The sequence below is a fragment of the Oreochromis aureus genome, linkage group 8 (genome assembly GCF_013358895.1).
Source record: "Oreochromis aureus strain Israel breed Guangdong linkage group 8, ZZ_aureus, whole genome shotgun sequence".
Lineage (NCBI taxonomy): Eukaryota > Metazoa > Chordata > Actinopteri > Cichliformes > Cichlidae > Oreochromis > Oreochromis aureus.
The window spans coordinates 10,430,149-10,453,194 of NC_052949.1; the positions used below are offsets into that span (position 1 = coordinate 10,430,149).

Here is a 23,046-nt window from a genome sequence, read left to right on the forward strand (position 1 = left end):
GAGAATATGACGCTGTTTTTCATTTTATTTATTTTAGTAAACATTTTCCTGGTGAGTTTATATTCTCAATTGCAAGTTTGAAGAGTTGTTTAAATCAGCAGGATGTTCATTTTGTAAATTGTGGCTCCATTTACAGTAAAACAGTCACAAACTGAACACCAGTTCCTCTTGTAATGGAGAATAATTTCTAAATCTGGTTTCTGGCATGTAAAATCTAAACTTTCTATATCAGTATTACTCAATTTAAAATTAAGCCACTGACTGGCTCAACAACCAATTTCTAAACTCATTAGAGTTCCAGGTATAAACTATTTCAAATGTTACCAACATTGTCTTTCTATCAACTCAATGTATTTAATAGAATAACTACTTTCAAATCCATGTGATTGTGGGACTTTTAGTATTTACTTCCACTTACCTGACTCTGAGGATCCCCCTTTTTCCTTCACAACTGCTTCAATTGTTTGTGGCTCAAATTCAGCTAGTTGTTGGAAGCAATCCTCAGAGATGTTGGTCCCTACTGACATGATAGCATCACATTAGTGATGTGAATCTCCTGTTCCACCACATTCCAAAGGTGCTCAGTTGGACTGAGATCTGGTGACTGTGGACTCACTCAGTTCAAGAAACCAGTTTGAGAATATCTGATCTTTGTGACTCAGCACGTTATCCTGCTGGAATGCTTTCATGTTGTTTACAAAATGTTCTAACACTAACGTGTGTGTTGCAGCAGAAATCAAGACTCAATAGACCAGGCAACGTATTTCACATCTCAAATTGCCCACTTCTGGTGAGCCCATGCAAACTGTAGCCTCTGTTTCCTGTTCTTAGCTGACAGGAAGGACACTCGGTGTTTTCTTCTTCTGCTTTAGTCCATCTGCTTTAAGGTTCTACATGTAGTATGTTCAGAGATGCTCTTCTGCATACCTTGGTTGTAATGAGTGCTAGCAGGACAGAGGTCCACGCTTCTGCTCACTACATATTTTTTCTTTTTCAGACCAGTCTCTGTAAATCTTAGAGCTTGTGTGGGAAAATCCAAGTAGGTCAGCAGCTCCTCAAATACCAGCCTGTCTAATACCAACAACCATGCCACATTCAAAGTCACATTTTATCCACTTTCTGTTGCTCAGTTTTAACTTCAACAGGTCATTTTGACTAAATGCACTTAGTTGTTTCCACATGGTGTACCTAACAAATTGTCTGTTGAGTTAATTTTATCTGATAAATGTAAATCTTTTTTTTATTTTTAAACAGGCCACTGGTTTTGTGTCATCTTGCACAAGTGGCCTACTGGGAAAACAAGTTTAGTTTTGTATAGCTATATATTTGCTATGAAACAACAGACAGCCACAGATGATTACGAGCTGTTGGATGTATTGGAGGGATTAGCATTTGAAGAGACAGATATTCCCCCTCTGGACAAACGAGTTTAAAGGATGACTGTCGGTTTTAGATACACCTGAAACCAAACTTCAAAGGAATGCTAATGTTTGTCTGCAGGATGCATCAACAGACAAGTGCTTGATAAAGTGATGTAGAGGTGTTCAGTGCTGAATATTGAATCAAACAGTGGAGCTCTGCCAGAGATATGATCACAATCTAATAACTGAATCATAACAAACACCTTGATGAGTGGCTAACCTCACAGTATGCATGATGCCTGTGAAGACGAGTTTGTACTGAACTTATTTGGGTTATTATGTCAAAATTATGTTTATTATCTACTCGCGTTGCCATTGTGAATTTTTGAGTTTTCTGATCATTAAAATTTGCGTGTTTGTGATTTTAGGTGCTACACGTCTGGTTGGCAGCTCGATCTCTGGCAGCGGGCGAGTTGAGGTTTACCTGAACGGCCAGTGGGGAGCGGTGTGCGACTCTCACTGGACAGACCGGGATGCCAGTGTGATCTGCAGACAGCTGGGTCTGGGGTAGGTCGGATGAAACATCTGTTAAGAGTTACAGTGACGTGTGACTGATGTAAAAGGTTCATTCTCACCGGTGATGTTTCTATTTCAGCGATATCGGCACAGCGTTGCAGCACTCTCAGTTTGGCTCGGGCTCTGGCCTATTTCACTACGAACGTCTGGGTTGCCGCGGCGATGAGAACACCCTGAGTAAGTGCCGGAGCAGGATGTTCGTCACTGGTGACTGTAGCCATGGAAACGAAGCAGCAGTGGTGTGCGCGCCACCAGAAGGTCAGTGTGACTTCCACAATGTCGCGGCAAACGCACCTGAATGTTTCGGCCCATACATAAGAGGCACAGAGCGATTCGGTTCCAATAAAATGTGTGTGAGAGCATTCAAGGTGGATGCTGCTGGATCTCATGCCATCTTTCAAACTCCTCTCAGGCAGTGGCCCTCCTCTGCGACTGGTTGGAGGTGAGGAAGACTTTGAAGGTCGTGTAGAGGTGTTTCACGCAGGAAGGTGGGGCTCTATCTGCGATGACCAGTGGGACGACAGGGATGCAGAGGTGGTGTGCAGACAGCTCGGTTTTGGGTACGTTCACACCTCCACCACAACTAGTTAACAGATGTATGGTAACATTTTGATCTTTGTCCAAGTTTAAAGGTTACGTTATGAGCCTCAGGTCACAGAGACACCTACTGTAGTAGGAGAGCCACAAATGTACAAATGAAGAAGGCAAACACTATGCCTGTTTTAAATTGGCTTTCTATCCCCTTGAAGGTCTTCTCCTTGTGCACCTCTGGACCAGGTCCAGAACTGCTGCTATTTCTAGATCACTCCCTGTATGTCCTGTTCTCACCACCTGGCAAGTTGACCCGACTTTTATGTCAAGGATCGTCACCGGCTCGGTCTCTGCTCACGAATAAGAGGCCTAACAGTTTTCAGGGGATAAGTGTACTCCTAAAGTAGCAGGCAGCATAATGTGTACTGCGGTACCTGCAGACTCTTTTATGTCTGTCACGTTCTCAGCATGAACCTGGTCTCATTGGTGAAGAGAACTGGGTGCCACTGGCACTGCCAAAAGATGATGAGTGCTCATGCATCCCTCAAAGTCTGTTTGTGACAGTCAGGTTAGATGAAAGAACTTGAGTAGCCCGCTGCAGGTCCCTGTGTCGATCTGACAGTGATCCTCCTGATTGTACAATCGTACTCAAGCAAAGATGCAGATACTGGTTCAGCTGCTGGCTTGCCCTTCCATAGCCTTGCCCAGCTCTCCTCTTGTAACAGCCCGGAGACACAGCAAACCTTCCTGTGACGGGACGTATGGATACCCCACCCTGAAGGAACTGGGCCATCTGTACAACACTCAGAGTGTAGTATTCTGTGGCCACCACCTGCAAAACCATTCTGTCATGATCGAAGGTTCATACACACAGTGGGGATCCAAAAGCAGACTCAATACAAAATTCACAACTATGTACAGATTTATTTCTCTAACATAAATGATCAGGAACAACTTAAGAATATAACTTAAGCTGAGGAACTGAAATTCCCTGGGAAGCAGTGATCTGGACCGTGGGAAGCTGCAACAGAAAGAGGAACAATTACTTGTGTGCAGGAAAGGAGAGAGTCAAAACTAAACCAGAATTAGAATGCTGCGGCTTACAATCAGAGTCAGACCGTGGGGCTCGGAGGGGAGGGAAAATCCAAGTAGGGAGACACGGAGACTGAGGGAGTTCTCTTGCGCGCAAAACAGGCAGGAGGACGGTCCAACCCGAGGGCGTGGCCACTGAGGCAAGCCGAACACTAACTGTTTCCACGGACCATGACACATTCCCTTTTTTGGGACAGTTGTGGCTGCCTCTCCAGTGCACCTCTTGTCAATTTTATTTGCACTAAAGCAGATGAAATGGATTCACAGTGGTTTATGGTTCCAAATTGTATAGATTGATATCCCTGAAGTTTAATTAACGTTGTGTATACTGTGATGTTTGAGTGTTCCCTTTATTTTTTGAGCATGGTATATAAACATGGGGTTGTGTGCTATGTATTGAACTCCCCCAGGGTCTCTGACTGCATCTAGATTACTGTAACTGCTTGAAGTGTCTGATGGAGAAAGAGCGAATGGCAGATTTGGAAATGCAGGCTTTTTATTAGCCAAAGCAAATGTATCACGCCACCTGCCCTAGATGCCCGCTTTGGCTCCTTGTGACTTTGTCCTTAAAGTGTCGCCTTTTTGACTCAGTGGAGGAGATCCAGAACATATCCCAAGTGTGCAAGTTGTTGCAGGGCTGCTCAAGGAGACGACCTTCAGGGGGATAGCAGCCAAATGTAAATCCGGTCCAGCTTATGCTTTTTAGTTGCACAACTTTTTGACTGCACCTGGCAGGTGTTTATATGTTTCTCTCTCAGTGGAAAAACTTGTAATGGAACCACAATGACACAAGATTTACAGGTTTGCAGTGTGGCAGCTGAAAATGACAGAATTAGTGGGCCATTTTGGATGACACACATACAGGGAACATTCGGCTCTGGAATTTTCACTAATCACTTGACAAACAGAAGATGCCAGTATCTTTAAAATCCAAAAAATGAGTTAAAATTGAATTATTAATCAGATGCCGTTGAGTAAGCTAGAGATGTTCAGGATTCTCCAGCAGAGCAGACTGCAGTTTGTCTCATCTTGAAAATACTTCCTCACACACAGAGTGTAAACCCTACGGAGAAGAAAGTGAACTTGTAGCTGCAAAGAGAAAGAATTTCCTCCATGTTTAACACGAGGTTGCATTTCATCTCCCGAAACACTGGGGGACACCTCACCATCTGTGTTTGTGCCTGTAAATAATAGATGTCCTGACACTGATGCACAGGTTCCCACACAGCTGTACACAGCTGTGCGCTGATGTGTTTTGACACGCAAAATGAAACGAAGCAAACTCGATTTGTTTTTCCCCACATGGATTGTATTTGTTTTTTGTTTTGCTCTGCAATAGAAAGAGAATATGTGTCAAACATTTAGACACTTATCATGCTGGCACTAGCTAACACTCCTCCTCCCTGTGAACAAACAGCAGAAGAAGAAAAACTCAAATCTGTGACAATAATCAATTACAAATAAGAGTTCTGCATTTAGTACTTTAATTGGAAGTGCAAGTTTTTAAATATAATGAGGAAAATGTAGACGTAAAAACATTAAATGTATGTATGAATGAAAAAAAAACAGGGTTTTACCTTTTTTAACTGATTAAAAAAGTAAATAATAATAAATAATAATAAATAATTCACTAATGAATCTTAAATGATTCATATGAAAGAAAATAAGAAAATATTTTTTAAAATTTATATCTGAGAGGCTGTAATCACAAATGTTCAGTATACACAAACCACCCATATTTGTATTTTATTTATACAATATTTATTTGTAAAATTTAAACAACACATGTTAACATGAGTGCATTTAAATAAAATGCAACTATACAGTGCATATAAAAGGTTTAGCCACAGCTACCTTGCAGACCTTGTCCCTGGTTGGGCTTTTTAAAGACACAATATATCAATGCAAATATCAGATCAAACAGAAAACAGCAACAAAGACCACACAAGCCATAATTTTGCCTGTGAATTAAAATGTTTATGATCTGATGGCAAAGTGTTCAGAATCTTTTAAAATTTAAGAAGCTGTACTGAATAAATTTCACTTTATAAAATCATTTATAGATTTCCTGTCCTCCCCCTGCTTCCCGTACTCTGATTCCTCCTATTTTTCCATATTTATAAATAACACTAATTAGTTGATGGTTTTCCTGCAACATTTTGTAGTTTGATATGTTTTACTTTTCTTTTTAACAAACCTGCTGCATGCTATTTTTAGGTTAAACATCAGTTTTAGCACAAGCAGAAACACAAAAGGGCTTTTTATAGCAAGCTGGCATTAAGAAGACATCACTATATAAAGCAGCATTTTGGATGATTTTATTTATTCAAAGAGTATCTTTAGATTATATATTTTTTGTCATAGTCGTGTTTTTCAGAGTTATGTCCAGTAGACTGACAGATTTTGTGTCAATGAATCGTCCTCCTGGGAAAGCTGATCGTTTTGTGCGACACTGTGTAGCTTTATCAATGGCAAATTGTTGGGTCTAAACACGCGACCCTGCTGGAATCAGACCACGAGAGACTGCGAACAGAACACAAGATCCACTCGAAGGTTTGTTTGCAAGGGGAGACTGCGCTCACAGAGCTAACACAAGCACACCTGTAGCCAACTCCAAAGCTCCAGTCTCCCCCCACAGCTTTTACTCAGTTACACAACCCCTCACCGTAAAACCCCTGGGGGTGTATCGTAAAACCTAAGGCACTGTGTGTGCGTGCATGCATGTGTGTGTGTGTATGTGACTTTCTGCCACACAATATATGCTTACAACTGTTTAACCACATTTTCTATTTATCCAGAGGTCATCTCCCCTCACCCGTATATGGCTTAACCCCTTTAATGGTTCACCATATACAAGCATAGGCGAGCCCCTAAATGGCAGGGAGTGACCATCCCTTACCAGATAAGGAAACCAGAACCTTTAGATGGAATGTGCCTGCAGTTAAACACTATAGCTATAACCTCCTCCACCATCCTACATGTGGGGGGAGGAGAACAGAAGAACATCTAAACATGCAGTTTAAGACAAGGTTTACAAATTCAAGCACAACAATGGGAACATTTAACAAAATCACCCCAACACAAATGTTGTGGGAAAGACAGTTTTGTACTATTCACTGTTTGGCTGGCTGACGGCATTTGATCTGATCTCTTTGTTGAAGTAAAACTGCCATCAATTTAGATTTTCCCTCTGTCAGTTAACCTGATAAATAAACTGAGGTTTTCAGGTAATTGGTTTTTAACTATTTATTAATGGCCTATTTATTCTCAGGTCTGCCCTCTCTGCTCCTTTAGACAATACACTTATCTTATCTTAAGTAACCTTCTGTAAAAACCTTCTGTGTGTGTGTGTGTGTTGTAGCGGTGTGGCGAAAGCCTGGTCCTGGGCTCACTTCGGTCAGGGTTCAGGTCCCATCCTGCTGGATGCGGTGAAATGCACAGGAAACGAGCTGTTCCTGGATCAGTGTCCTCATGGCGACTGGGAGCAGCACAACTGTGACCACATGGAGGACGCTGGGGTCTCCTGCAGCCCTTATACAGGTACACACACCCAAACACACACATATACACAGTCACACATAGCCATTGTACACACTGATGAGCTTAAAGCTGCTATTTATAGCCGCCGGGCTCCGAACATCATTAAATCATTACTGCATAGAGCAGCAACATCCTGTTTGTGACAAGTAGGAACAGGATTCATGTGAGCTGAGCAGTAACATATCAATATATGTGGCCAAACTCTGATCAATAATTAAGCCAAAAAACACATTTTAATATTAATTTCAGATGTAGCATCTATAAAACAGAATCTTCCCTTTGAGAAAAGAGGATCTGATTTTTGCTTATAACCACAAAATGTTTCAGACGGTGTGGTGCGTCTGGTTGGAGGAGACAGTCCCTGGGAGGGCCGAGTCGAAGTGTTTCATAACGGTGACTGGGGGACGGTGTGCGACGACCACTGGACCCAGCAGCATGCAGAGGTGGTCTGCAGACAGCTGGGTTACAGGTATAAACACAGTTTTAGTCTTTTTGCATGCAGCTTTTTTCAGTGAAAACTGCACCTGCACTCTTTGCACCCCAAGCTTGCCACAGTTACAGCTAAGAAGACTGCTGTTTGCATTTTTAACACTTCATAAGTAGACGATAAACTCTTCTCCATCTCCAGGGGTCACGCTGAGGTCGTATCCGATGGGACGTTTGGCGAGGGCGTGGGCCTGATCCTCCTGGACGATGTCCAGTGTGAGGGATCTGAAACCTCGCTGCTGGATTGCCAACATGGTATCTGGGGACGGACCGACTGCTCTCACAGCGAGGACGTCGGTGTTCGCTGCAGAGGAAGGTCCGACGAGGAGACTAATGAGGTGCCGGTCATTGCACCTTCCACAGGTGAGCGATGGTGATGATTTCATGCGGTAGTTTAGGTTGAATCAGCCGATTAGTTTATTAAATTCTGAAACATTTTTAAGTTTCAGGATAATTTTCCTCAGGTGTGTCCTCAGGATCCGCCCTTTACACACCTCTAATACATTCTGGTAGTGTCACATGATGTTTTTAGGTGAGAGGGAGTCAAGTAGACAAATACATTCCTGGGAAAATTTTCGCTGCTGGATCCTTGCTTTGTGTTATGAGCATCTTTTGAGGCAAACATGTTTGACACTCAAGTGTTTCCACTTTTTATGATTCCATCACATCCTTCCTGATAGTTTCGGCAGTGTCCCACCAGGAATTGACAGATTCTGACATTTGTGAGAACTTATATTGAGGCGGTGGCTGTTATTCTCTCAATAATAACTGATAAACGATAAAAAAAACTGCAAGGAAAACGTAGTCAGAAATGCATCGGAGGAATCTGCGGTACTGAACAGGCCAATCGGAGTAGTCGCAGCTGTTTCAGGGGAGTTATGGCACACATACGGTGCAGATTGAATGCAGAGGTTTAAACCAACTGTAAGTCATCATTTATATACAGTCTTTGCTGTGAACCACTTGAGACTGCTGCCTTGCTGAAGGACATCACAGCAGCAGCACTCACCACTTAGATTCATTTCCAAACTGGCGAACCTCCAGAGCTCTCCTCCTCACCCTTTAAGCCACTCATGCCCAATGTTTGTATGGACAAAAATAAAGATCAGGTTTTAAAAATAATACCTTGAAATTTACAAAGATATATTTCCTGTCTCAGAAGATAATCATAATTTTAAAGAGTTTATTTTCTTTTTCATATAGTGGAAGAAATAACGCAGCTAAACCATCAATGCACCGCACTGCAGAAATTTGGTAGTGCTGCAGTTTATTTTGCCACAAAAGGGCAAGCTGTCGCTGCAGACCGCTGCTCGCATGCTGCCTGCCTTCCTTGTTTACACTGGTGTTTTTCTGTCCAAATGGTTTACATGTCACATGCTGACAGCTGTGAAAATAAAGCGATGTTACTGGCTCTGTTCTCCAGAGGTCCTGCTTCTCCTGTCGACACACACAGTCCATTAGAATGAGAACAGCGGCCGGATAAAGAGACACTGGATGACATTTAACACTGTCAGTGGACATACAGCTACCTCCGTCTCTGTAGATGCGCATACATGAATATGAATGAGCGTTCGTTTTCTTTTTTTTTGGTAAGGTCCCCTGGTGCGTCTTGTGGGTGGCAGCAGCAGGAAGGAAGGTCGAGTCGAAGTGTATCTCCATGGTGACTGGGGAAGTATTTGCGACTCAGGCTGGAACGATCTGAACGCAGCCGTGGTGTGCAGACAGCTTGGACACAGGTTAATGTTTGTGTGGGTGAATGAGAGACGACAGTTTTAGTGAAAACAAAAACATCCCATAAAGCCACATCTTCTCAAATGTGTGTCATCCCCAGCGGTCGAGCGGTCGCAGCTGGAGGGTTCGGTCAGGGGAAAGGACCCGTCCACCTGGACCAGGTGAGGTGCACGGGGAAAGAGGAGTTCCTAGGCGAGTGTCCCTCTCTGGGCCAGAGCATCCAGGGCTGCAGACGAAGGGAGGATGCAGGGGTGCGGTGTGACGTCACGCCACGAGAATCAGCGGCACAGATTAAGCCTGAAGAGCCGAGCTGTGGGCTGAGGAAGCTGGCTGAGGAGGATGGCAAGAGGACGAATCAGGGAGAGGAAAACATACTCAGGTAGGGAGAAAAGTCAGGTAAAATAGAAGTAATGAAAATTTAAACCTGTTTTACTTCATTTCTCACACCATTTTCTCTAAAATATTCTCGAAAATATTCTATTTGTGGCTTAACTGGATAGACAGGGTTCAAAATATTTGGCTCACCTCCCAGCCCGGCTGGATTATTCATGCAACCTGTGGCCTTCACAGAAACCACAGCACACAGCACATGCAGGATTACAGGACAAATACTATTAAAAACAGGTTTTCTGAGATTCTTAGTTTATAATAATTTATATGCAATTTATAAAAAGTAGAAAAAAGCTGATAGCTGAGTTGATCTCTTCCTACACATCCAGTTAATAAATTTCATATAAGACACACTATTTAAATTGCTTTTGCTTGCCTGCAAGCTGCTTTGCAACCCACCTCCACCCCGGCTCCTCCTTTTCATGGTGTGTCTGACATGGACCTGTTGACCCACTGCTCCCAGAGCAGACATGTGAAACGTTTCGCAAGCTGGTGAATCTTGCGCAAACCTTTGCTTCTGGTTTCAAAAACATCACATGTTTTGTGGTTATTTTGGTTAAACTGACATCGGTATGTTGAACTGAAGTTAATTTGAATGGGAAACAACAAATTGAACTTTCGAAGACCAAAAAGAGAAGCAGGAAGGAGTTTTGATCTGTTCATTTTTCTTGCTCAGGACCACGTGGCCATGGCAGGTGTCTGTGTGGCTTCGGTCTCAGGAAGAAGACAGCAGTCCTCTCTGCAGTGGCACTCTGATCAGCCCCTGCTGGGCCCTGACGTCTGCATACTGTGTCACCAGGTAAATCCAAAGCAATATTAATAAATCAGTTTCTACACTGCAGTGGAACCACTCAACGCAGTAATACACGAGTGTAAATCACCCTTACGTTGCTTCTGTCTCTCTGCTGAAGGTTTGGCGGCGATCCGTCCCGGTACGTGGTGATAGTTGGGGGGTCGGAGCGACGTCTCACTCCGGAGCAGGTGGTGGTTCACAGGAAGTTTAAGGGTCAGAGCGGAGGACACGATCTGGCTTTGCTTAAGCTACCTAGCTCAAAGAATCACTGTCTGACCTTTGACCCCAACACCAATGCAGCATGCCTTCCTGCCGCTGACACAGACTCAGGGGGAAGTACTCCATCTTCTTGTGTGGTCACGGTTACAGCTGGCTGGACGGGTCCAGGTAGGCAGTTATATAAAGATAAAGTCTAAAAATATGTTTCAGATGAAACATCTGGGTGGAGGAGATCACCAGTTTGTGAACAGTGTGTTTCAACACAGGTGCACAAATTTGCAGAAGTATAAGAATAACCTGGAATTGTGGAATTTCTGAGGTTTACTTTGACTAGCAAGTTTTATAGAGGGTGCTGGACCACAAATCAGAAACACTTTCATTCTGAAAATCTGTTCAGTTACATCTGTAGTAACATCTTTAATGACAAAGTCTGACATTCAACAAACAAACATATAGAACAGTAAAAATCAGCAAATCTTCACATCAGTATTTTATAGAGGACAGAATATAAATGAGAGAGCAGAGGAGCTGGACTAGTGTCAGGACCAGGACCCCAACAACATGTGGCCGGATTGCTATGAAATTACTATGAAATTTAATACAGGTTTCCATTTTTCCAATGCAAATGAATCCTAATGACATCAATGAGTTCCTAACTTTTCCTCTGGCGCCACCATGTGGTTAATACATGCAGTGTTTGATGAAATTAGACCTCAATGGTACATGGATTAACAGGAAACTGCATTTCATTTAATTCCCTGTGATTTGATTTTGTTTAATTAACAGCGAAAGTGCTAATTGACCACTAGGAAAATAACTGTAAATGAGCCATGACTCTAAAGGTTCATTTGTATCTGTTGTCTGGTGAAGCCAGTTACAGCAGCTGCTTGAAAATGAAAAAGAATTGTCTCAGTTATCACATGCAGTAGAGCTAATTCATACTGACAAAAAAATTAGCAAAATGCACATCAATCATCAGGCTACGTAACACAAAAGGCAACGAAAAGATACAAAACATGACACACGCACATCTAAGCCCTCCCACAAGATGAATTTTAATAACTCTGGAGATCCCATCACGTTTCATCGTCTTTGTTCAAATACTTGTACAACAATGGCATTTCCATCAGCTGCTTCTGTTCTGTCGGGTGCTAATTAGCAAAAGTTAGGGCTTACATTAGAATACTAACAAGGTAAACTAAGCCTGTAAGCTTGTGTTTTCCCCCCCCCGCATAATCACGGCTTCACAGAGCTGCTGTAATCTTTCTAAAAATGCTCTAATTTGCAGACTTTTTCCAAAGCAGAAATATAAATATTGGATAAAGCCATATTCAAAATTATTGTTTCATTTTGTTGGGATATTTTGAATTGAAGGTCTTCACAAAGTGATTCCATTTTTATGATAACATACGAGGAAAAATGTGACAATAATTTTGAATAACTGAAAAATTAAGGTACTGATCACAGAACAACATCAATTTTCAAGACTTTGTTTAAACAGATTCTTACTATAAGGATCAGCAGTTCATACAGTGAATGCCAACAACACCTTTATCCAACCGTAGTTAAAGCAGACAGCAGCAAAACCCAAACTTAGTGAAGTATTAGTATAATATTGTTATTATTAATTATTGAATTTGTGATATGTTGATGATGTTAAATACTTATATATATTCCTCAGCAGCTTGATCTATAATAATGCAATTAATCTGAGAAGTTATAAGTAACTAAAACATTAAATAAATGGAGTATGAAGTTGAATATTCACATTCAGAATGGGATGGAGTAAAATCTGAACGCAGCATAGTACAAGTACTTGAATAAATATACTCGGTAACATTCCTGCTGGCTCTATCCATGCTCTCATCCAATGGTTTTAGGGACTATAAGATTAATGGTACTCTACTCCAGTGGCTTTGGTGGGGTGGGGGTTCAGGAAGGGTTGGTACCACCGTATGCGACTCTTCTAGACACACACCTGAAAGATGGTCGGACATCAGAGATGAACATGAGACCAGCCGGGCAGACGGATGACTTTATGTTCTGTTTCTAAAATCAGTTTATAAGTTATCGATTGCAGATGTGAGCGTGCTCTGTTGGTACTCTCTCATGTGCTTAAACACAGCACTAATGAGTCCTTTGGTCTAACACGTTATACACCATGGCCCAAAATGAGTATAAAAACACATTTACACCTGTAGCATCGCCTTAATCAGCTGTTTGCTTTAGTATTTGTAATCCTGTTGTCCTTTTTCTCTTCTTCTAGACTCTGTTCTTGCTTCCTGGGTCCCTCTGATGTCGTCATGGCAATGTAAGAAGCGCTATGGCAACAGTTTCTCCAGTCACGGCACCCTGTGTGCTGGCAGTCCTCCAGACACCAGCCTCCTCCATGACGACAGTTGCCAGGGCAACTCTGGAGGCGGGTTAGTGTGTCAGGTGGAGACAGGTCGATGGATCCTCACTGGCGTTGTCGCCCGGGGTTACGGCTGCGCCGATCCCTCCTCGCCTGCGCTCTACACGCGAGTCAGCCGCTTCAGGAGCTGGATCGACGAGGTCATCAACGCGCGAGCACGCCCGGAGACGCCAAACGCACATATGCAAGAAGATCTGCCGCACAACGACATAACACACACGCACAGCGAGGGAAAAGATGCGTCCTTCCACACGCACGGCAAACACACACACGATCAGCAGCCATCAAATGAAATCAGTGAGATTAAACACACACACTCTCATCATTCACACACCAAAAACAAACACACACACCGGGCGGAGGACGCAAACACACAGATTCTGGTCTGATTGAGGCCGTGCTGTTGGCTTACCACCTGTGCCATGTGACCGCCTGAGGAGGGTGAGGAAAAGAAAAGAAAGATGCTCCCAAACTTCAGTCAGTGCAAACGGCCGTCTGTCAAATCTGAACTCAGTCTTCGTGAATCGCGGGTGTGTGCTGTGGGCAGGCTTTCCTGAGCTGTACGGGTCATTTACAGTGCTCGATGTGTGAGTTTCAGCCCGATTAGAGTTTAACAGGTCGACAGATTTATCAGCACGCCGATCAGGTCCTTTTACTGAAAATAAAAAAAATCAGAATTGCATGTACTTTAAGGAATCTATTGCTCGCGTAAAATATTCCGGGGGGGAAATTTTAAGACGGTCACTCAAGAATCTATGCTAATTTCACCTATTTACATTGTGTGAGCTTAAGAAAAAGAGCAAAACATCAAGTAAAAAGGCTGACTGACCATCACTAATGTCCCTTTGAAATGATTAATGTAGATAAACTCCAAACTCCTCACAGCAGGTGAGGCTTGTCCCACATTAGGTTTTTATAAAAATCCAGATGTGGTTTTCTTTTTCAAACAGGGCTTCTCTCTTCAGGCTGTTGTCTTATACCTTTACTGGTGAAAGTGCAGTTGTTCATTTGGACCCATGACTAAGCTACTTAACTCAGGACCATACCACTGATTTAGCAAGTTTTAGTGCATTTATTACATATGAGGTCACTTTGCATTACACACGTTCTCCTTTAGCTTGTTTCTTATTTGGATAGATTAACCTTATTTGTCCCTTTTAAAGCGCTTATTAATGCCTTACTGAGCCAATCTCCTTGTAATCTCCTTTATCTTCCTCCCTTTCACTCACCTCTCAACCAATCACGGTCTCTCCCTATCCTGTTTGACCCGGAGGTCTCTTCCTGGTAAAATTGAGTTCTGCCTTCCCACTGTTGCCAACATTGTACTTACAGGCGACTGTCTGATCATTGTAGTAAAAAAGCTATTGCATCAACTGTTTGGGAATTATTAATACAAAGTTGTTGTACGATTGACTGAGAAACAGTCTCATGACCAGATAAGCAGTTCCCTAATTTTTCTATGATAAATTAAACAGATAAAAGATCCAAAGTTGATTTTAAGTGTTGACCCTGCATTTGGTAGCTGTTCACTGAAACACTTAAGGCACAAAGCAATGGAAGTGAAGGTGACCATCATTGGGCTGAAGAACCAAAATAAACCCATCAGAGAGACAGGAAAAACTTTACGAATGGCCAAATCAGCAATCTGGGACATTCTGATTACACTCAAGAACAACAAGGCCAGATTAGGCTTTGCCAGAAAACAGAGGGACAGATGAAACCAAGATTAACTTGTGCCAGAATGATGAGAAGACAAATGCATGAAGAAGGAGAAAAACAACTCATCAAGTCCTGTCAGAGCTTTGCAAGGGAGGAAACACAGCATTTGTTGTTGTCCATAGGTTTTAGACTTCAGGCGGGGATTTGATCCAAGAATTAAAAACAACCACTATATTGAAAATAATGTTGGTTTGTCCAGTTAATATGTTTTAAAATAGCTGTAATTCCTAAACAGTTAATGGAATACCTTTGTAAAACCCCTTGAATTAAAGCTGAGAGTCTGCACTTTAACCACATATTGATTGCGTGATTGAAAATCCACTGCGATGGTGTGCAGAGGCAAAACTACACACAAAGTCTTATTGTCCAAATATTTATGGACAGACCTGTACCTTAACAAACTGATGTAGTGGTAAAGTACAATCGTGCAAAGTAAGGGATTATTATGTGCTTTATCTTGATCATTGATATTTGCAGTAAGCCGCAAATATCACACAAACTTAGACTAACCCAGTACAACCAATAGGAAATCAGAAAAATTGAAATACATATGAGATATTTAATCACTGTGTGTTACATTATATGACAGAAATGTATGAATTTTTCTATTATGCCAGAACCTTTAATAACAACAAAATGCATATTATTCTTGGTTAAATGAAATCAATTTTAAAAAATGGTTAAAATACAATTTTATAATAATGCCAATGATTTTCTTTTGGCTGTGGTTAAAAAGAAAAATCCCTGCTAGTGTGATTAATGTGTTATTAATTAATGTGATTTCTGTGCAATACAAAATCAAAATCCCTCACACTAAATGTCTTATCTGTAGATATTTTCTCAGAGTAGTTGAGGGGTAAACCAGGCCGCTCATCCTATGATAACAGCATAGAACAAACAGCTTCAGGAGTCTGCTCATTGATTTCTTATATCTGAGCAGGAAAACAAAGGAAACGGTGGCTGAATGACAACAACCTTGTTTAGAAATAAGTCCAAAGTTGCATTAAGTGTACTGGTTAAAGAGCTAAAATGTGCAAAAACATTGGTATGGTCCTTTAAAATTGTACAGGACTCTCCTTTTAAAGCCATTGGAAGCTGACTGTTGGGTCATAAATATCTTTTTGTACTGGCTCTAGATAGATAAATAGACAGGTCCTCAGATAGACAGATAGCTAGCTGCTACTTCTGCATTTAGATAGTACGTGTTCTGCATTCATTCTTGACTGAATTAGATAGCCGAGCTGGTGAAGTTAAACGTTGTCTGAACTGTTGTTCTCTGAGCAGATGTGTGATCTGACCAGAAGATGGCGACATTGCTCTATTTTAACAGGGTCCATCAGGGACCCTGGTGGTTCTTTTTATACTGTTTCTGCTGTAAGTGTATGGATTTGTGCTTAATATACTGTGAACCATTGTGTTGTGAAGCATCCTGTAACCTTCAACTCCAACATTTTTCCAAGCCTGTTGTTATAATCCTGTACATAAACTCAAGCCCTGCTACCACAGACTTGATGTTTGGCCATGCAGATCCTGTTGGTTCATGTAAATACTGTATGTCTCTGGCTGGGCGATGAGGGCGCAGACAGGCTAAAGGGTTTCAGATCTACTCCTGCTTTACCTGTGTTAAACCCATCAGCTGCTCCTCAGTGTAATGTGCTGAATCATGGTTGAGTATTAAAAATGTGTACCTGCTGAGAACAAGTCAGTGTTGCTGTCGTCTCTTTTTATAGCACCGGATATTTATTAATTAGCTTTCCTGAACTCTGTTTTCCCCGTGTGGCAAGAAAACAAGAAAAGAGCTAAGAAATGCAGTTCCTCTAATGACCACCTGAGGCTCTGAAAGGGAGTGAATTAATATGTTTAGAACCTGAAACGGTGGTTTGGTTACTTTTATTGACTATTTTATTACTTAGCACTAATTAGCAGGTCTGTCTCTATCCCAATTCACCTGCACTTTAGTCTACACATGGTCACGTCTCACGCCAAGAAGAAAAGAAAAATGTGGCCAAAATGCTAAAATTCAAATTGCAAAAGATCTAAACTAGTGGTTTTGTCCATCTTTTATTTACAGTCTATGTTTTCATGTCCATTAGAGCAGCGGTCCCCAACCTTGTCTGACAATATTTTCACGGACCGTCCTTTAAGGATAAATACAACAAAATAAAAGCAGTAACGGTAACAAAAAAAAGAAGATTTATTCATAACACACAAAGGCCCAGGGAAAAAGAGTTAACGATAAAAAAAAAATAACGATAAAAACCCTGACAACCATCAATTTTACACCCGAGCCTCAACTTTGCGGCCCGGTGCCGATGTTGTGCCAAAAAGTGATTGCCTGCCAAAAAGTGATTTCCAATGTTTCTGTGTATTTTTTTTATGGGTAATATCTTTACGTATCTTCGTAAATAGACTTCGGTGAACAGGGTTTAACAAGGGGTTATATATAGAATTAAAAAATGATCTGTTTTTCAAGTATCTTTACAACTCTGTGTTATTGTACTTACATTATAACCAATCCGCTCCTTTATCCCCACTTAAAATATTTTTACTGAACTATTGTAATATTTGCTGCCATTTCTGCTGTCCTCTTGGCCAGCTTACTCTTACAAAAGACATTTTTAATGTTAATGAGATTTTTTTAACTGCATAAATAAAGGTTATATAAAAGTAACTGCCAAAAACTGATTGCGGCTTCTACCTTGTTACACGAATGTTGTTTGTGGCTCAAGATGACTTTATGTCATCCATAAGGGATGCATTTGACATATATTTCACATATTATAGCCCAACAAGTTACTTATAGCAGTTTAAATACGAGCAATCAGTTTTTGGCAGACAATCAGTTTTTGGCACAACACCGGTCCGTGGCCCGGGGATGGCGCTGCATTAGATTATGTTGTCTCAACACTTTCCACTAAGAAATATTAAACTACAAAAAAATCTTTCTGGTTTTCATAATCTTGGTTGGTTTCCATACTAGAAACATGGATTTTATAAACTGAGGGGGGAGATTGCTTACAAAACGTTTCTACCGTCCAAGTAATTGAAAAGTAAATCTGCTTAGCTGCTGCTCTCAGTCACCCATGAGCGCTGTTAATCTCTTCTTTTGTTGCAATGGGCTCCCCTCTGAAATAAAAGGGGATCAGAGGATACCCTTGCTGGACTGGATTGACCAGACTATTGGAAACTGTAGAACGAGTGATTTATAACGCGTATAACTGAGATGGTTTTGTTGGGACAAGGCTGATTATTTATAAATCTGACTAATGATGCTAATGATTTGAACAAGATGGGATGCGATTATTGGGATACAAATTTAAATTTGGGCTGGGAATATTGGATTAACACTTTAATTAAAGTGTATAAAAATCTTTGCTTTTTATCTTTTTTACTGTTTATCTTCTTGTAACCTTTCCTTCCTTTTCCCTTTATTCCTTTTATTTCAGACTTGGATGAAATACTACAATTTATTCTCACTTAAGAGTATTTATACTACAATGCAAAAAAAAAAGAAAAAAGTAGCTTAATCTGACAGTTTAAAATAATCCTTATTTAACTTGTACTGGGTCCTCTGCCTTAGCTCCTCTCCCTTTAAACTGCCTTTCTCCTGATTGGCTGCCCCTCACAAACAGCAGATGACCATATTAGGGACATCCCCTCCCTCCAATGTCATAGAAAGCCAAGAATAGAAAAAAAATGGTAAAATTGGGCATCTGAGCAGTCACACATTTGCTCCCATTCCACCACATCCCAAATGCGCTCTGCTGGTTATAAAAGGATGGACATCTTTACTGTCTACATGTGTAAATGCATTGATGGGAGGATAAGATATCTGATCAGCAATCAGTCGATAATGTGTCTGATGAGTGTATACATGATAGAAATGAAGCAAAATTGTGATAAAACCCCTTCAGATAATACAAACTAATACGAAGTTAAATTGTCTGATAAATCTGTAAAATGTAAGAAATAAATGGTAAATATAAATACATAAATAAATGATATAAATTTTCATTAACACTTTTGTATTCATACAGGCCTTTTTCATCCTCTGGAGTTTCAACATTCAACGTTTGCCTTCAAAGTGTTAATCACGCCTGCCTAAAACAGGGTCAGCAGTGGTAATACTGACACAAACACCAGAGCAAAAGTTCAGACAGATAATGATGAGCTATAGAGAAACAGCACACAGTGGTGCGTGCACACGGATAATTGCTGTGTCATTTTCTAATTTAAGCTTGCAGAGCACGTGTATGGGCTGCATTCATACCCTCAGGTGAGTGGATGCATCTGTGCGAGCCACTGAATAGTGTTATGTGGGTCTTCGGTTGGATACCAGATAATATGTTAGTTCACCTTTAACTGAAAGATTAGAGCCAAGTTAATCTGGCTTATTCAGTATGTTTGAGTATCAGGGCAAAGAAAACACGAGCTTGGAGATGAAAAACAAAAGCTGATATTGTTTTCCAGGAAGTAACATTGTGGTTTACGTAAGCTTGCCGCCATGGCTTCCTGCAGCAGTCTCTGGTGTGAAGAACAGTTTCAGTGCTCAACCTCTGAGGTCTTCACTGAGCCCATGTCTGTTGCAATGTTTCCTCAACTTCTGTGAGGCCTGCTGGGACAATGATGACCACTGCTAGTTTGCAAACTGCAAGGGTGTTTCGGATCAGTTTAAAGGAATAAAATAAAGAAGCACAGACAAACCTGCTGCAGCGGATGGAGGTGAAGCCTGTGAGAACTGCACTTTTGCAGAATTTCTCCTTGAATGCCTGACATCTTTGTGTGAGAGTCACCTGGAGCCTCCACAGGGTTGAAGGCCTGAAGAGAAAGACACGCTGTGCAATCTTAAGGTCACTGTGGACCACAGGATGCACAAGAATCACAGCCTTCTTCTGGACTTGCTTAGCAGGATGGATAAGGAGCGTATTTGCACTCATTCTAGACTTTGAATGAAGAACTCGACCCATATTTACCCTGTAGCACAGATCCTATGGCTATAATCCTTGTAAAAGCTTAATATCAAGATATATATTCTACACATTAACAGGATTAAGGTTCAGAAATCTGCCTTTCAGTCCTGTCAGACTTAAGGTAATACGTTCATATGTTCAAACAGTTTCCATTTTAGTAGACTAACATCGTGGCGTGGCTAATCTACACAAGAATAAACAACTGAGAGGATATAGTGTATCAGGGTGCTGTGTGCAGGAATAACGCAAAATAAACTGCAATGCTGATGCTCATGGTTGCATGATGCAATAGTCTGATGCGTTGTTAAAAGTTTTGGGGCTTCAAAGACTTTAAAAGCTTTATGAGACAAAAGATTTGGAGTAAAAAGTGTGAAGATACAGAATTTAATCTAACACACACAAAAAACCCCTCTCAGCTGTGCTGTTTCCTGTGATAGCCTTTGAAACTTTGCTTTTTCTACTGCCAGAGACACTGAAATCTAAAAGCGACCTCTGCAACAGCAAAGATAGCGGTACAAGTTTAAATTTTAGGGGTAAAAAAGATTTTAAAAACATTATTTTGGGGTGAAGTCAGCAAACCTTTAAAGTGGTTTTTGGCAGATTTCAGTTTTATGTCCCCAGTAAATGCTCTGAGGTGTTATAAGACAGCTGGATTTTGGGCACAAACCATTGATGGACTTTAAAAGCATTTTGACCTCATAAATGTGCTGACTGTTGGGACTTGCAGCTGTCAGTGAGCACACATATTTCACCTGGACACTTGATGTTGGAAGCTGGGACATTTGCTCTTTTTTCACCATTATTTTCAAAACTTATATTTTAAAATGTTTCCAGTTTTGCAAACTAACCAAATAAACTCACTGTGGATAGAATCTGTGGGCTGTATCTGTGACTCACTGGTGAGTTTCTTGTGGTAGTGACATCAGTGGTTACCACCTTAGGCTGAGGGATTTTGTTTGTGCGAGGCTGACAACAACCGAAATGGGTGGAGCGGGTTTGTGGACTGGATACCGGCACGCCTTGGTGGAAAATGTGTGATTTTATATGATGTTTTTTAAGTAGTTACAAGCATTTTGCAGGATCACCTTGCCACAAAAGCTGAGCATGATTGAAAAGACTTTTACAAACTCTGAGATGAAAGAATGAAAGACGGGGAAAAGTCCTTTAAGACCTCAGCAAAGTCAAAAGTAATTTACATTCAGGAGACTTGTTCTGGCTTTTCTCCTAATTTCATTGGCACTAAAAAGTCAGAGGTCAGAGAGAGCTAACAAGACACATTCCCTCCAGAGTTCCTCCCTTTCTCTGTCTTTGATAAAGTAAGTATAAGTGTGGAAGTTAACCAACTGCAGAGCTCTTCTCATTAATCACACAGAAAGCAAAGGAACCAGGGGGAGCTGTCCTACATCCCAGATTCACACACACACACACACACACACAAGCCAGACCCTTAAAATAACCGGGACCATCATAAATAACAGCACAAAACCTTTTTAAACGAAGCTGAAGCATTACTCAACACTTCAGTGTTCGGCTCAAAAAAGACCACTGGAAGACGGTAAAGGCTGAAGTGGCGAGAAGGGAAGATGCAGGAGCTGCTGAGCAGCGATTGCTTTAGCCTGTATGTATGTTAATGGCCTGCAGGCTTTGCAGTGTTACTCGGGGCTTAATCTGAATTCGTGATGTCCTGTACAGAGGGCAAATATTATGCCAGCTGTTGTTGCTCAGTGCATCCTGCCAACCAGTGACACACAACCTACTGCCAGTTTGTTTAACTCTGCTCTAATCAAAATCTTCCTCCTGCAGCAAGCCAGTGTCTCCTTGCTTACCGTCGCCTGGGACAAACTAGTATCCTTCCTAAAATTCCCCCAAAGCGAATATGGGAGCAGAGATTTTCGGCATAACTAATCAATGTTGCAGTGTTACATAATCTGCAAAGTGTGTTACATCTCTATTAGCGCCAAATTTGGTGATTTCAGGACAAGTATGAGCGACCATGGTGACAGAAAGCACACTGGGTAAACACAAAGGGTTTTTGGCAGGTTCCTCTGTCTGGGAATGGATGGAGTGCAAGCGATGGATACCTTTCTACTAAGATTTTTTTTCTTTTTAAGAGAAAGGACAAAAATGTTTCCATTCGACAGGGACTTTCATGAGGTTAAAAAAAATTTAGCAACATTAAAGAATCCGAGAGTCAAAAACAGGTCAGCACTATAGCATTATTATCCTGTGGGACCCACTGGGGTCAATGCAAACCAATGCATTTTGGCACATTAGACCTGGTCAAGACGACCTGCTGCAGTCCAAACTGACCATCAGAAAGGAAAAGAAAGGATTTAAGTGGTCCATCCTGATCTGCTTTTCTGTGATTTTCCCACACAACCATCTTTAGGTTTATAAATAACAGTCTGATTAAAAAAGAAAATCTCCAGTGAGTGGCAGTTCTTGGTGAAAATGCCTGTTGATCTCAGAGGAGAATGGCCAGATTAGAGACAAACCACTCATTTCAGAGGAGCGTCTCTGGACGTACAACACGTCAAACATTTATTAGCACATGGGCTACAGCAGCAAAGATCACATCGGCTGCCAGTTGTGTCAGCTAAAACAAAACAGGAAGCTGAGGCTACAAGTCGCACTGAATTGCCAAAATTGGGCAATAGAAGACTGATCTATGCGGTCTGAAAAGTCTCTTTGGCTGTAATACTTGAATGGTAGGGAAAGAATTTAGGATGGATCCAATTTTTTACACCAATTTGTATTTATAGTTCAGGCTGGTGGTGGTGTAGTGTGCACTGTTTGGCACACTTTTATACCAATTAAGCATTGTTTAAATACCCCATGTCCATCCTTTTGACCTCAGTGTGGCCTTCTTCTGATGGCTGCTTCCAGCAGGATAACATGTCATGTCAGAAAGCTTTGATGATTTGAACATGACAGCGAGTTCACTGTACTCAAAAAGCCTCCAGTCACCAGATGTCAATCCAGCAGAGCACATTTGAGATGCGTTGAACGGGAGCGAAACGTCATAGATGTGCAGCAGCTGTGTGATGCTGTCATGTCACTATGGACCAAAATCTAAGAGGAATGTTTGCCACAAAGAAAAGGAATCCAACTGTACTAACGTGGTGTACTTAATAAAGTGACAGATGAGTGCATCATATTGACATCGGCTTGTGTTGAAGCACTCTGTGACAATCCTCGCGACAATAAATGACTCTGAAGACAGAC

At 41.4% G+C, this 23,046-nt stretch overlaps 1 protein-coding gene across 1 annotated transcript in view; it reads left to right on the forward strand.

Annotated features, from left to right (window-relative positions):
• Positions 1 to 16,544, forward strand: part of LOC116322707 (neurotrypsin-like) — a 32,895-nt gene extending 16,351 nt beyond the window's left edge. Inside the window, exons 4-14 of the mRNA XM_031742853.2 lie at positions 1,790 to 1,928; positions 2,017 to 2,195; positions 2,350 to 2,497; positions 6,922 to 7,100; positions 7,428 to 7,569; positions 7,729 to 7,949; positions 9,181 to 9,322; positions 9,418 to 9,696; positions 10,384 to 10,506; positions 10,619 to 10,887; positions 12,986 to 16,544. Of these exons, the coding sequence (XP_031598713.1) occupies positions 1,790 to 1,928; positions 2,017 to 2,195; positions 2,350 to 2,497; positions 6,922 to 7,100; positions 7,428 to 7,569; positions 7,729 to 7,949; positions 9,181 to 9,322; positions 9,418 to 9,696; positions 10,384 to 10,506; positions 10,619 to 10,887; positions 12,986 to 13,521 (2,357 nt within the window). The 3' untranslated portion in view covers positions 13,522 to 16,544. The remainder of the gene's footprint in view (positions 1 to 1,789; positions 1,929 to 2,016; positions 2,196 to 2,349; positions 2,498 to 6,921; positions 7,101 to 7,427; positions 7,570 to 7,728; positions 7,950 to 9,180; positions 9,323 to 9,417; positions 9,697 to 10,383; positions 10,507 to 10,618; positions 10,888 to 12,985) is intronic.
• The last annotated feature ends 6,502 nt before the right edge of the window (positions 16,545 to 23,046 follow it).